Source organism: Mercurialis annua, linkage group LG2 (genome assembly GCF_937616625.2).
Source record: "Mercurialis annua linkage group LG2, ddMerAnnu1.2, whole genome shotgun sequence".
In the NCBI taxonomy this organism is placed as follows: Eukaryota; Viridiplantae; Streptophyta; class Magnoliopsida; order Malpighiales; family Euphorbiaceae; genus Mercurialis; species Mercurialis annua.
The window spans coordinates 9,399,743-9,414,555 of NC_065571.1; the positions used below are offsets into that span (position 1 = coordinate 9,399,743).

At 32.4% G+C, this 14,813-nt stretch overlaps 2 protein-coding genes and 1 long non-coding RNA gene across 3 annotated transcripts; 1 reads left to right on the top strand and 2 right to left on the bottom strand.

The window, feature by feature from the left end:
• Positions 1-2,396: 2,396 nt before the first annotated feature.
• On the top strand, positions 2,397-4,527 carry LOC126667800 (MDIS1-interacting receptor like kinase 2-like). The gene has a single exon (XM_050360889.2). The coding sequence runs from the start codon at positions 2,433-2,435 to the stop codon at positions 4,314-4,316; it is 1,884 nt and encodes a 627-aa protein (XP_050216846.1). The 5' UTR covers positions 2,397-2,432; the 3' UTR covers positions 4,317-4,527.
• On the bottom strand, positions 4,482-13,899 carry LOC126668135 (MDIS1-interacting receptor like kinase 2-like). The gene is made up of 10 exons (XM_056104616.1): positions 12,254-13,899; positions 11,990-12,079; positions 11,773-11,839; positions 11,311-11,354; positions 8,056-8,216; positions 7,933-7,981; positions 7,691-7,757; positions 7,452-7,627; positions 5,454-6,702; positions 4,482-5,014 (listed from the first exon to the last, which is right to left on the bottom strand). Exons 1-10 carry the CDS (start codon positions 13,757-13,759, stop codon positions 4,629-4,631), a joined length of 3,795 nt encoding a protein of 1,264 aa, XP_055960591.1. The 5' UTR covers positions 13,760-13,899; the 3' UTR covers positions 4,482-4,628.
• Positions 6,924-8,234, bottom strand: LOC130015060 (uncharacterized). Its single transcript, XR_008790073.1, has 3 exons — positions 8,056-8,234; positions 7,691-7,981; positions 6,924-7,586 (listed from the first exon to the last, which is right to left on the bottom strand). It is a non-coding gene; the product is annotated as an uncharacterized LOC130015060 (long non-coding RNA).
• Positions 13,900-14,813: the final 914 nt, after the last annotated feature.

Consider the following 14,813-nt stretch of genomic DNA (forward strand, 5'->3'; position numbering starts at 1 on the left):
ACAAGCTGCTGATTGATTTCCAAAATTCCCAAGAGAAAGGGCAATTCGTGAATATGTGATTCTTATCTTCGCTGTGATTCAAGCACAAAACACATCTAGAACCGAAAGCAATACCTCTTTTAGAGAGATTATCCTCGGTTGGTAATAACCCAAACATTGCTCTCCAACAAGTGAATGATCGGGTTGGTGGCATAAATTCCTTCCAAATAAAACGATCCCAATTGGTGCTAGAACGAGATATTCTCAAATGATTATACATATTTTTGACTGTGTGATTTCCATCTTTAACAACGGTCCAAACGCAAATATCATCATCATAATTTAGATTTGTAACTTCATTAATATGATTGATAATTTGAGTGTCGTGAATATTGTGAATATGCCACCGACCATTAATAAGAAAATTTGATATTGGGTCCGTCAAATTCCGTTGATCTTTGAGACTAATATCCAGTTGATTAGCAATAGAAGGCCTAATCCATTCGTCAGTCCAAAATTTAAGCTTTGTTTGATCCCCAACTAACCAAAGCACTTCCGAACGCAAAGAGATATAAATATTCTTGATAGAAGACCAAATCGTAGATCGAAAGTAAGAGAGACGAGGGGTACCTGAAGCATAAAGAAACCGTTTACGCAACACAGACATCGCAAAATCCATAGGACAAGCAATCAATTTCCAAGCCATTTTACTAAGCATCGCATCATTCAAAGCACTTAACTGTTTAATACCAATTCCTCCTTCAGAGAAAGGAAGACAACAGCGAGACCAAGGAACTGTAACTAGTTTTCTTTTCTCTATAGAACCGGACCATAAGAAGTTACGCATACAACGCTCAATCAAAGAAATCAACGATATTGGCCATTTGTAGACCGCAAAAGAATGCAAAAGAGAGCTGGTTGTTACCGACTGAATTAATGTGAGTCTGCCTGCATAAGAGAGGGAATTACCTTTCCACTTTGCAAAATTAGAACAAATCTTATCTGCTAAAGGCTGAAGCCATTTTTTTTTTGGAGCACCAACGAATAAAGGGACTCCTAAATATTTAAATGGCAAAGCACCTCGGCGAATAGGAGAAATCTGCAGCAATCTATTAATCCGAGTAGAAGGAATAGAAGAACCAAAATATATCTCTGACTTGGACCAGTTTACCAACTGACCTGACACCTCACCGTACATTGTAAGAGTTTGATCAATGGCTCTTAAATTGCGGGATGTTGCTTTTCCAAATAAAAGAACATCATCGGCATATAAAAAATGGGTCGGAAATGCAGAGTTGTGCGTTTGGATTATCGGTTTAATAGTTCCCATATTCACTTTATAGTTCAGAAGTCTACTCAAAAAGTCTTCCGCTATACAAAAAAGGAGCGGAGATAAAGGGTCTCCCTGGCGAACACCACGAGAACAAGCGAAGTAACCTTTAGTGTTTCCATTAATCATGATTGAAATTCTAGATGAAGAAAAAATGTTTAGAATCCAATCTCGGAACTGAAGCGAGAAACCAAAAGCTTCTAAAACATCAAGAATAAAATTCCAATCAACCGTATCAAAAGCTTTCCTAATATCGAGCTTCATAGCCATGTTGCCTCCAAAGCACGACTTATCAAGAAGGTTGATACCATCAGATGCACACGCAATGCAGTAATCAGCAATTTGGTTTTATAAAGAACAGAAATATAAGATAGTTATAGATAGATAGATAAATATAATATATTCGGTTATTAATTTTTTTTTCATACTGAATTTATTTTTCTTTTGGTTTTATAGTAACCATAATTAAATAATTAACTTAATTTTATTAATAATATCTTTAAAAATAATAAGATAGAAATTTAAATAATATTAAATTGACTAAATACAGTATTTTAATTTTATAGTTCAATCAAACTAAAAGATAGGTATTCCTATTAATTTGGAGACAATTTAGTTATTTTCTACATACTAAAATCTAAATTGGAGATAATTTAACTACCTATTCTAATTAGGACTTTAATTACAATAGTGATTAATTAAATAACTAATTAGTTAATGACTATAAAACCTTTATTTAGTAGTAAGCTGAAAAGGATTATTCAGTAAATTTGCCTATCCCCCATCCGTGTTTTTATATATAGTATATATATATAATTTAATAATAATATATGTTTCTAACTAATACAAGAAACATATATAAATGAGTTCTGCTGACTTTTTCTTTTCTGAGGAACCTTCTGCTGACTTTGATGATCAGTTAACCTCTCAAAATTTTCTCATGCATTTCCATCAATGTCCCTATGGCTATCATATTTACTTCATTTATTATCTAAAAATAGATTGTTGACTTTGAAGCATCACCACAAAGTATAAAAGTTTCTTCCTTAAAAAACGTAGCATTTTAGTATTTTATGCACATCATCTTCTTCATCTTCCTTCCTCGTAATCTACTCATCTAGACATGGCAGCACTGCAGAAACCCCTCTTCATAATCATTTCCATTCTCGTGCTCTATTTACATCTCGTTAGCCTTACCGCCACTAAAATTGAAGTTGCAGAAGCTGATGCTCTTCTCCGATGGAAATCAACTCTTGATAATCCAAGTCAATCCGTCTTATCTTCTTGGAATTCAACCAATTCCTGCGATTCTTGGTTCGGTCTGCATTGCAATGCGGCCGGAAGTGTGACCAATATCAGCCTGAGAGATACTGGTTTAAAAGGTACTCTTCAGAGTTTCAGCTTCTCATCTTTTCCTAATCTCTTCAGGTTTAATATTAGTAATAACTCATTTTATGGAAAACTTCCTGAAGCAATAGGGAATTTAACCAAGCTTAATGTTCTTGATATCTCTGTTAATGAAATCTCTGGTCCAATTCCTGATGAAATTGGAATGCTTAGATCTTTGATGTACGTTGACTTATCCAATACATTTCTTAACGGTTCAATCCCAGCTACTATTGGAAATCTGACACAATTGCCAATTTTGTACATTCATTTGTGTCTGATTTCTGGTTCAATACCTGAAGAAATTGGACTAATGAAATCTGCCACTGAAATTGATTTGTCAACAAATTCTCTCACTGGTTCTATCCCAACTTCTATAGGAAACTTGACAAATCTGTCTGTTCTTCATCTGAATCAGAATCAACTCTCAGGTTCAATTCCTCAGGAAATTGGAAAATTGTCAACTCTTACTGACATTGCTTTTTCATACAATAATCTCACTGGTCCACTCCCATCTTCTTTAGGAAATTTAACTAATTTAACTGCTCTTTATCTTAGTAATAACTCGTTTACCGGTTCGATTCAAGTAATCGGAAAGCTGACAAAGCTAACCAATCTGTTTCTTGAATTCAATGAATTTTCTGGACCTTTGCCTTTAGAGATGAATAATTTTACCTCTTTGCAAGTTCTTGTAATAAATGCAAATAGATTTACTGGACCTTTACCAGAAGACATATGCATCAGTGGAAGCCTGATTGCTTTGGGTGTTAACGATAATAATTTTACCGGTCCCATTCCGAGAAGCCTGAGAAAATGTAGCACCTTGACGCGAGCTCGACTCGAGGGAAATCAACTGTCAGGTAATATATCTAAAAGTTTTGGGGTAAATTCGGGATTGAGGTATTTGGATTTGAGTGGTAATAGATTATATGGTGAGCTTTCATGGAAATGGAAAAATTTCGGAAACTTATCGACTCTGATACTCTCTGATAATAACATTTCTGGCAAAATTCCGGCTGGAATTGGAAATGCAAATCAGTTGCAGTCACTTCATCTTTCGTCCAATCTGCTTACGGGGGAGATTCCTAAGGAGTTTGGGAAATTGAAATTGTTGGAGCTTTCTCTTGATGATAACAAGCTTTCCGGTAGCATTCCTGACGAAATTGGAATGTTATCTGAAGTCACGATTCTAAACTTGGCAGGAAATAATCTGAGTGGAGAAATTCCTGAAAAACTTGGGGATTGCACGAAACTATTGTATTTGAATCTAAGCAAGAATCGGTTTTCAGAGAGTATTCCTTTCGAGATTGGGAACATAAATTCTCTTGAAAGTCTTGATCTCAGTTACAATTTGTTATCAGAAAAGATTCCACAACAGCTCGGAAACTTGCAGATATTGGAGACATTGAACCTCTCACATAATTCTCTGTCGGGTTCCATTCCAGGAAGTTTTGATTCTTTAACAAGCTTGACGGCGGTGGATATATCCTACAATGAGTTAGAAGGTCCAATTCCGCATACTAGAGCTTTCCAAGAAGCTCCATTTGAGTCACTTCAAAATAACAGTAACCTGTGCGGCAATAACAAAAATCTGAAGCCTTGTGTCTCCTACAATCACTAAAACTATCAACCTTAATCAAATCAAACCGACCAACGTAATAGTTCAATTTTTTTATTAAATTTATATAACTAGAATAAATCAGTTCTGTAATTAGTTCGGTTTTTGGTGTGCAATTTTTAAATTACCTGAACTAATTACAAAACTAACATATATGTAGATATCTGATTGATGTCAATAAAGAAAATATATACAGTAATTTTACATTTTTCAATCGGTCTAGGGTCCTATTTTATTTAAAGCCACACGAAGCATATGGTTAATGATACAAGGCGGAATAAGACTAATAAATTTCAATACATGACAACAATTCTTTCAAGGATCGATTTGGCTACTTAAAAGATTTCCACACATCAAAACATCTGCCAATCTTATCGATGAAAATGGTTCTGTCGATGGTTTCCATTTCGCTGCTAAGAATGAAGAAACTTGACTCATAGTTGGACGAGATTGGGGATTGGAATTGAGACAAGCAAATGCGAGCATTACAACATGGATTAGTCCTTCACCAACTCCGTCTTGAGGCGTCGGCAAGCGTTGGTCAATCACGTTCTTCAGCAGTGTTCGTTGTTCATTTAGCGGAGCCGATGCAAGTGATGAAATGAGATCACCCGGGTGCATTCCCAGTAGTATCTCTAGCGCCACCACGCCAAAGCTGTATACGTCGCATTTTTCGCTGACTATCATCGTGTATGCTAACTCTACAAAACATGTCCGAGAAAGATGAAGCTCAAGTTTATAGCAATCGTCGGATAAAAATAATTTTAAGAGTCGCTGAACTTTCATAGTATTATATTTTCATAGTCATACTTTTTTTTGTTTTTAATGTATGGACCCGACTTTAATTTCTTTGGAATTAAAGATTTTATCTGATTTCATGAGTAATGTTTTCAGTTCGGTTGAAATAAAACATTTAGTTTATTTTTAGTACAAATTGAATAAATAAAAAACTAAACTAAACCGACTAGTATGATTTAATTTGGTTTTAAGACTCTAAGATTTAAAAAAACAATAATCCAAAGTTATAAAATTTAAAAATTATGTATATTAATAAATAAATAAAAAATTGTGTGCAGATTAATTCATTTTTCCTTTTACTCATGATAAAAGAATTGAAATGAAACCAAAATGTGAATGTACCTGGAGCTGTGTACCCAAATGTCCCTGCAAATGAAGTCCAATTCGACGAGTCCGGCATCAACAATCGAGCTGTTCCAAAATCTGACACTCGTGCTTCAAATTCTAAATCCAACAGAACATTATTGCTAGAAATATCTCGATGAACAATCGGAGGAGAGCAATCGTTATGCATATACGACACCGCATTAGCTATTCCTTTTACAACATTTAGCCTCTTACTCCAATCAAACTCCATTGCTTCCTCTCCGTCACTCAATACCTTCCTCAGACTTCCTCTTTCTATGTACTCATAAATCAAAAACGAGCATTTGGCATGCCAACAGAATCCATGTAACTTCACAATATTCCGATGACGAATGTTTGTTAATATAGAAATCTCGCTTCTGAAAGCTTTCAGATCCGCTATTTCTTCGCCATTATGCGACTGATGAAGTTTCTTTACAGCAAACACCCGCCCTGTCTCCAGCGCTGCTTTGTAGACAGCTCCGTATCCTCCAATGCCAATGCAATACTTCGAGTTGAATCCCTCTGTCGCTTCAGAAATTTGTTTGTACTTTATATTTTCGTCGTAAGGACTCCATATTGCATCATAATTTAACTCTTCTTCTTTCTGATCATTTTTGTTTCTCGTTCTTTTCTTGAGGATCAAGAAACCTCCGATTCCGACTAAAACAAATAATAAAAGTAGACCGCCCAAGACTGGTAAAACAATATTCAATACCTTATTGTTCTTTTTCCCGGTGAATTTGTTTCCGGTAAGAGAAAAACAAGCTTGCAATTTACTGTTATTACCGCACAATCCTCTGTTTCCTCTGAGTGCATCAAATGAAGCTTCTTGAAAAGCTTTAATGTTGGGAATTTCTCCCTCTAACTCATTGTATGAAAGATTCACCACCGTCAAGCTCAACAAATTATCGAAACTCGCCGGAATTTCACCCGAGAGAGAATTATAAGAGAGATTCAATGTCTCCAGACTCCTCAACTTGGCCAATTGCGACGGTATTTCTTTCGCCAAATAATTCCGGCTGAGGTCAAGACTTTCAAGAGTCAATAAATTACTCAACTCTGAAGGAATACTATCCGTAAACTCATTCTTGCTGAAATTCAAGAATAACAATTTTGAGTTCTCTCCAATTTGCTTCGGAATTGCGCCACTTAGCTTGTTAGCTCCCAAGTTAAGATTCGCAAGTTCAGACAGCGATCCTATCTCTGTAGGAATAACACCTGAAAGATTGTTATTATTCAGAAACTAGTCGAAAGCCCGCGCATTTGCGCGGAATCAAATTTATATATAGTTTGAGAGTGATTAAATTTTGAAAAAGTAATGTAAATAATTCTTAAAAAAATAAAATTCGTAATTTATGATCTAATAAAAAAATAAAAATCCATCTAACAATCCTAATAATGAATTATTTTAAAATACTGAATATCTACGATATATTTTTTGCATTTTCCTTCTTCCATTGGAATTTGATGTTTATCTCTTCAATGGCCTTCTTTTGTTTCTCTACAAATTTGTTTGCAGTTACTTCTGATAATGAAATGTGGTTCAGGTACCATACTTCTCAATACTTTACGATATTCATCAAATTTTGAAATTTTGTCTATTTTTTTCTTTATGTTTACTAAATCAGTTTAGTTAGAGATGGACAATTTATATTTTAACGATGATTTGTTTCTTCGTACATTTACAATCGTGGGAATCTAATCATCCAGGAATAAAAATTCAATCTTTCTACCGAAAATTTAATATCAACATTCATATGAACATTTAACTTTTCGGATTTTTAACTTTCATAATTAATAAATTAAAATATACACGATTAATTTTGTTGAAAGAAAATAAATTATTAAGTTCATAAAAAAATGTAAAAAAAACGTTGTAACCAATGCCACTTTTATTTGGCAACTCTCATCTTCCGTCTTTTATATTTTGATTTGTAATGAAATTCTTCTTTGGATATATGTTCGATTTCGACTTCTTTTTTGACTATTTACAGCTCCATTTATTTCTTTGCCAGCTTTGTCCTCATCACTTTCGAAATCATTTTCTAAATTTTCTTCACTTTGAGTCTCTGAATTTGATTCTTTGTCTGTTTCCGTTGAGATTGTTTCCTTTTCCTTCTTGATATTCTGTTTTGTTTCGTTGATGAAAGTTTGAAAAATATGAACTGCTGCATGTTGTGTAATATAATAAATTTAATTACATTAATTACTCTAAATGATATGTAATTTACCTGAACTGTTTGCTGTTGTGATTTTTATTTTTGGTTTTCTTGCTCCTCCAAAAATATTCTTATCACACTAAAAATTTGGTATCTTTTTTTCAAATTCCATTCATTCACGTTTATTTTAAAAGGAACCATTTTCCGATTAAATTCTGTAACTCTTTTGGAATATTAAAATCTTTTTGGAGTTTTATAGACAATTTTTCTGTAGTCATATTTAGAAGTTTCTTTGCGTCATTGTCGAATATTACAAACGTTGTTGTCGTTGTATTATCATTGACTTCCACTTGTATTTTGTATCTGTAGAAAATACATTTGTCAATAATTGTATATAAATTAACTAATTAATTTTTTGTGTTAATTTTTTCCCATACCTCATGATGGGTAAATGCAATTTTTTATCGCAATTGTCGCATGTAAATGTAATTTCTTCCTTCTTTAATTTAGATTGACACCTGTTGCAAGCAATGTAGAACCACCCAAATTCACTTTGAATCTTTTCGATTTTTGCTCGAACAGTAAAATCCCGTGGTTCCTATATATAATAATAAGTATATCAATATTTAGAAATAATTAAATTCATTAATTTAAGTATTTGTTACTTTATCTTCTGGATTGTCCATAATTTCGAGTATTTGTTGAATTATTTTTTGATAATTAGTATTTGTTGAATTGTTTTTCGATTTATGGCTGAATCATCTTGTAAAACTATTGTTCTATTATTATCATCATCCATGATTTTCATTCGACCCGAGGTTTCACTTGATTTTAGGATATGCAAAACAACTATAAAAATTAATATGTATTTTCAGATTCATATTCTTTCAAAATGTAAGAATGACATACCTTTCAATCATGGCTTGTACTTTTGGAATCTCTAAATTTATGTAGACTTTGGTTGCATTTGTAGTTGAAAATAACAATTGCCCCGTGTTTTATCAATGAAAAATATAGATAGTTAATAATTATGATTTGGTACAATTTGTAATCTAATAAAATTTTATTTAGTTAAAATTTTATTTTTAAACATTGACATCGTGTTTGATGTTATAATAGCTACCAAAAGACCAAACGTCTCTTTTAAAGATTTCCAATCTATATTGTCGCTTGTCGATCTCCATAATGTCACTGTTGCCTTTTCAGTCTTTTTAAATAAAAATATCAAAATAATTAAACTTGATAATTTTTAAACGTTAACTTTAAAGAGCAGCTATATATATTTGATATTTTTTTTTTAAATAATGAATATTATCCTTCAATTAGCATTTCAATTTGTCTTATTGTTTTGTTGTTGTAGCCAACTTCTTTTTTGTTTTTGATAGATGTTATAACTCCGATAATATTTGTAAAGAATGCATTACAATAATAGATAATATCAAATTATATGATAGCTGATCAGAAACTTTAAGTCAAACTGAAAAACACTATCAATTTACCCCTTCCAACTAGGGGTGTGCAAAACCGAACCGAAACCGAAAAACCGAACCGAACCGACAAATTCGGTTCGGTTCGGTTTGAGATTTCAAAGAAATTTCGGTTGGTCGGTTCGGTTCGGTTTTGAGTTAAAAAATATTTCAGACAGATTTCTATGTAAACCGAACCGAAATAACCGAACCGAACCGAAATAACCGACCGAACCGACTGGTTCGGTTCGGTTCGGTTTGAATTTTTTTCTTTTCCTAAAATTTCGGTTCGGTTCGGTTTTTAAAAAAGACCAAAATTCGGTTCGGTTCGGTTCGGTTTGAACCGAATGCACACCCCTACTTCCAACAACTGGAGTTCCAGTTCTTATTTATTTTTAGCATGTTACACAAAAATTGCCTCTCCCCATATACCTATTCTGTTCTTGATTGTTTTATCACTTTTTATGTAAAAAGAAAATCGTTTGCATTACAAAGCAACTGGAGCTAATCTATATTTCTGACTACTAATTTGAAATTTTGGGATTAAATATTAAAGTGCAAGTACAAATGACAATACTTATTACTCTTAAAACTAATTAAAATAGCATACCTGTGAGTTGTGCCTTTTGAAGATCACTTTTTTTAAAGATAATATTAGTTAAATGATTTAAAAAAACTGAGTTCACCTTAAATACAACTCAGTAAAATTTTACTACTATATTAACGGGTGAAGCTATAGATAAAAGAATGAGTCAGCTAAATAAATTTATCATACTAAAACCAAAAATATAAAAATTGGAATTCATCCGTCTAATAGTTTGATCGATTGTATGACAACTTATGTGTGGCAAAAAATATTAATCAACAGCTCAAATATATATGATTCAGAATTAAAAACAGTAAATCAACCTAAAATTTATATAAGTGACAAAAGGAGTTCCAATTTTATCTCAATAATCAACAACTATTTATATGATTCTGAATTCAAAAAATAATGCAGATAAAAACTTCAATTATTTCAAAACTAAAATATAAGACGTTCAAATAAAATGATAAACCTCATACGAAAAACGATGACATAAGAAAATAAGTTATACTATAGAGGCAGTGATAATGGAAGTTCTATGTTACCTGGGAATGAGAAGAACATCTTGGGGTAGCAGAACAAATAGGCATCATTTTGTTGTCAGCTCAATAGGAAACTTGGAAAAATCCTTCAACAGACTCCCATTTTCTGCTTAACAACCAGCTAAAGTAACACAAGTTTAACAAATTAAAATCTATCCAAATAACTAAAAGGAAAATTAAAAAAAAGTGAAACGATTTTGAATAAATTAAATAAGCTAGGATGTGAAAAGGAAATCATATAATTCTTTTCAAATTGATTTCTTTGAATTCAACTCCAGAGATCAAAAGAGGTAAAATCATGACAAAATGAAAAAATTGAATCAAACAAAAGAAAGCATGTTGACCAACAAATTCAAGTTAAATAAGGTAAGAGGTTATATAAGCAAATTTCAATTAAACTCATTTGAAATCTTTATTACGATCTCAAATCTTCTCCATTTCAATTATTCCTTTCCACATGACATGAGCTATAGAACAAAATCGCCTCCTTTTAAGTTCGTTTCCAAAATTTAAAAACTCTATGATCATTGATCAGCATTAACATCAGGAATTGCCAACACATCACTAAAACTCAATTGACGCTTAAGGAATTATTGAAATTTGTATAGTTTAGTACTTCATTCTATAGACTGGAACCGATTCGGAATTTATAGTGTTCTACATTACGATAAAAACAGCTATCAGTAAATCATAAAAAATAGACTTACTCTTTATTTGTCAGCTGCGAATACTCCATACAATAGCCTTAGCAAGCAAAGATTGTCAGATTTGTAAACTAACAACTACTTAAAAGATTTTACCCTGTAGATTTGATATGAACTGCTAAATCACCTTTTGTTTGTTGTTAGGATCAAGAACAGGATTGACATCATGGTTGTGTAAGCTTGAAATCCAAAAATTTAAATTCATAAATTTGAAGGTAGTCTATATTTGATATCATTTGGATGATTTCATAAACTCCTTTTCATTTTATGAAGGAAATTGGATCTGCTTTTTAGATTTATTGATACAATTGATACACCACGATGAAATCACATAGTAATATTTTAAATTCTACTAATAAACATACAAAGCATCAAAAGGAAGTGCGTAAATTACCTGAATAATTTCCTTGTCATATGGACAAACACAACAAACATGTACTTCAAGGCCATGTCATAAAATTAGAAGTATTGGTACATTATATTTACAAACTAAATTATTCAATAAATTCAGTATTATATTCATGCAATCAAATCCAGATTAAAAAAAACTTTAACTGAATAATAAGTATCAATTCAATGACAGTATATATTAAAATAAATTAATACTCACCTGTATATATATATTGGTTGTTGCTATGATTTTTCTTTTTCTTGGTGCCATATTAAAAGAATAGGCCAGATTGCTACAAAAGAGCCAAAGGATGTCCTAAATGTAAACATAACGAAAGGTTATAGAAAAGTTTAAAATAAAGTCAGATTAGTTACTTGACAATTAAAGTATAAGGTAAAACGCTGAAGATGAAATGCTCAGAAGTTGAAACGCTCAACTCAAAGCTCGAATTAGCATATTAGTTACCTGAATATGTAAATAATGTTGCGGCAGAAGTCTCTTTTGCAGATTGCAATCTTATGAATATAGTGACCTATGGGAGTAAAATCACTAAAGACGATAAAGCAAATTATTTTTCATCAGCTAAAAATATTTAAACCCTAAATAAAAACCTGTTTGCTGGTTTTTGCTTGAAGATGGAATGAGGTTCGCTAAAATTTGGCAAAGTCTTTGATTTAGTTACATGCAGTGCAGAGAATTTGACCTTGGTTTTTTTAGCTGATTTGGGCTTGAATTGTTTGCTGATTTTTGCTTGAAGATGGAATGAGGTTTGCTGAAATTTGGTAGAGTTTGGAATGCAGAGAAACGTAATGCAGAGAAATACATGTTGGAAAGTTAATGTAAATTAAAAGAGATTTATAAAATTAAATAAATATGAGTGTTTTAAAAAAGGTGGGAACTAATGAGAATGCTCTATTTGATGAGAATCAATGAGGGTGCTCTATTTTATAGAAATCAATGAGAGGCCTCCGTTGATCCTCTCAATTATATAATATATAGATAGTTTTATCAGCTTCAACTTCGCAAATTCCTTCGGAATCTCTCCTACTAACTGATTTGATGAAAGATCAAGTAACTGCAATTGGGTTGCCTCGACGAGTTGAGTTGGAATTCGACCAGATATATTATTGTTTGAGATTCTGAAGGTTGACAAATTATGAAACTCTTCAAATTTCCAAGAAAGCTCACCGTAAAATTTATTATCACTGATATCCATATAGGTCAAAAGCGGGTACACGCCGAAATCTTCAGATATATTCCCGGTGAGTTGATTTTTCTGAAGCTGCATCCTCCATAAGCTGCTGCAATTTTTCAATGTTCTCGGTACTGAACCGCTGAAATTACTGTCTTGAACAGAAAAATACACCAGTATTCCGCCGAGGCAGACGTTTTCAGGTAAACGGCCGCTTATTTTATTAGAAAATGCATCAAAAGCTTTTAAATGAGTAAGACTATTAAGCTCTAAAGGAAGTATTCCAGTAAGTTTATTGCTACCGAAATAGAGTTCTGATAGATTTGTCAGGCTCCCTATGGAAGCCGGGACTGAACCTGTGAAAAAATTGAATGATAATACAAGGTGAGTGAGAGATTTCAATTTTCCAATTTCTTGAGGTATGGAACCAGAGAGTGAGTTGTTGAAAAGAATAAGCATCTCGAGGTTCGTCAGGTTTCCTATGGAAGACGGAATTGAACCGGTCAGATTATTGTTTAACAACGCGAGTTCACTTAAGGATCTCAATTTTCCGATTTCTTGAGGTATGAAACCGGAGAGTTTGTTGTCGTCAAGATAAAGAATTGACAGGTTTGACAAGTTCCCTATAGAAGGTGGAATTGAGCCGGTCAGAAAATTAGATGATAACTGAAAATCAGTGAGCGACTTTAACATTCCGATATCTTCAGGTATTGAACCGGAAAGTTGATTCTGACCAAGATAAAGAACCGAAAGCTCTGTCAAGTTTCCGATAGAATTGGGAATTACACCGGATAGACGATTGTTTGATAAATCAATGTAAGTAGCAGAGCTTAACTTTCCGATTTCTTGAGGAATCGAATCTGAGATTTCATTATTCGACAAGTCAAGCGTGTCGAGTTTTAAAAGATCGCCGATTTGAGAAGGAAATCCGCCATGGATAGAGTTGTTGGTGAGGTTAAGAAACCTCAGACGGGGAAATGAAATGAAGGTGAGATTCTGAAGAGTACCTTTCAGACCATAACTTGGCAGAGTTATATTAGCGACGGATCCAGAGTCGTCGCAAGAAATACCAGTCCAAGAAGAATTACAGGGGCTGTCACCAACCCAAGAAGACAAGGCGGATCGGGTTGAAGAATCGAGCGTATTTTTCCATTTTAGAAGAGAAATTGCTTGTGTAGTATTATTTGCAGAAGCAAGAACATGAAGAAGAGAAAGCAGAAGGAAAGTAATGGAAAGACGGAAGAAGAGAAAGGAAAACATGGAGAGTGATTTGGTTTGTGAAGAGAAATTGATGGAGTTTTATTATTATTGACCAAACATGGCCTTAGATTGATTTTTTTTTTTTTGATGAATTAGATTGAATGAATATGCTTATACAAAGTTAAGAAAAATGATCTTCTTTATTTTCTGAAATGAATTATAGGGTTTGAAAGGTACATTTGGGGCTTAAATCATGATACACCTGCCCTTTTCTTATCTATATATACATACTTCAATAAATTAGCGTTTATTTAAATGCATGGATTTAAAAAAAATGTATGGATTCGAATTTAAAATTTTAAATTTAAATTTAAAATTTTAATTAAATATTTAATATCTCATATCTTAAGTCCCTGATTTTATTTTATTTTGTTTTTTATAACATACAAAATCTTAATTTAATTTTTAGGTAATTAATTTAATAAGAATAAGTTATTATTAAATTCAATAAAAAATTATTTTAATTTAGTTTATTTTAAGTTAATATTTAATTTATATTTTATTTATTTTAGTATTAATGTAATTAAAATAAGTTAATTTAAAGTTATAACCAGTCCAATAAAAATTTGTTTAAATTATTTACTTAAAGTTGACATCAAGCTTACATTGAGTTTATATTAAATTTACACAGACCATAGCGGGTTCAACTATTACATATATGACCACGACCATTTCGGATCCGACCACCACGCCACTATATTTTTCTAATTTAAAAAGTAGAATATCTTATTAGTGTTTTATAATAATATATTATTTATAATTAACTATTTTAATAGAATAATATTTAGTTTACATGCTCTTTTATACATTATTAAAGAGTAATGGTACATGGACAATGCAAAGGAGAAGTTCTAGGTTCGAACTGCAATGAGTGCAAACTGACATTTTATTTAAATTTTAATAGGAACAAAAGATCACTTTACCCTTCAACTTGGCACAAAATATTAAAAACATCCAAATTGATGGAGTCTGCCTTCTGAACCGGTGAGTGAACCTGCAAAACAGGGTAGAAGCTAACCGGACGGTGGTTGTCCGATTAACTCTCCGATGCTAA

Excerpts from the sequence above, each read along its gene's own strand:
- LOC126667800 (XM_050360889.2), top strand. The coding sequence starts at position 2,433 with ATGGCAGCACTGCAGAAACCCCTCTTCATAATCATTTCCATTCTCGTG.
- LOC126668135 (XM_056104616.1), bottom strand. The coding sequence starts at position 13,759 with ATGTTTTCCTTTCTCTTCTTCCGTCTTTCCATTACTTTCCTTCTGCTT. Across the intron at positions 6,703-7,451 it reads GCAAAGAAATAAATGGAGCT|TTTCTGAATAATAACAATCT; the intron begins GTAAATAGTCAA and ends GCTTTCGACTAG. Across the intron at positions 5,015-5,453 it reads ATTTGGGTACACAGCTCCAG|AGTTAGCATACACGATGATA; the intron begins GTACATTCACAT and ends CATGTTTTGTAG.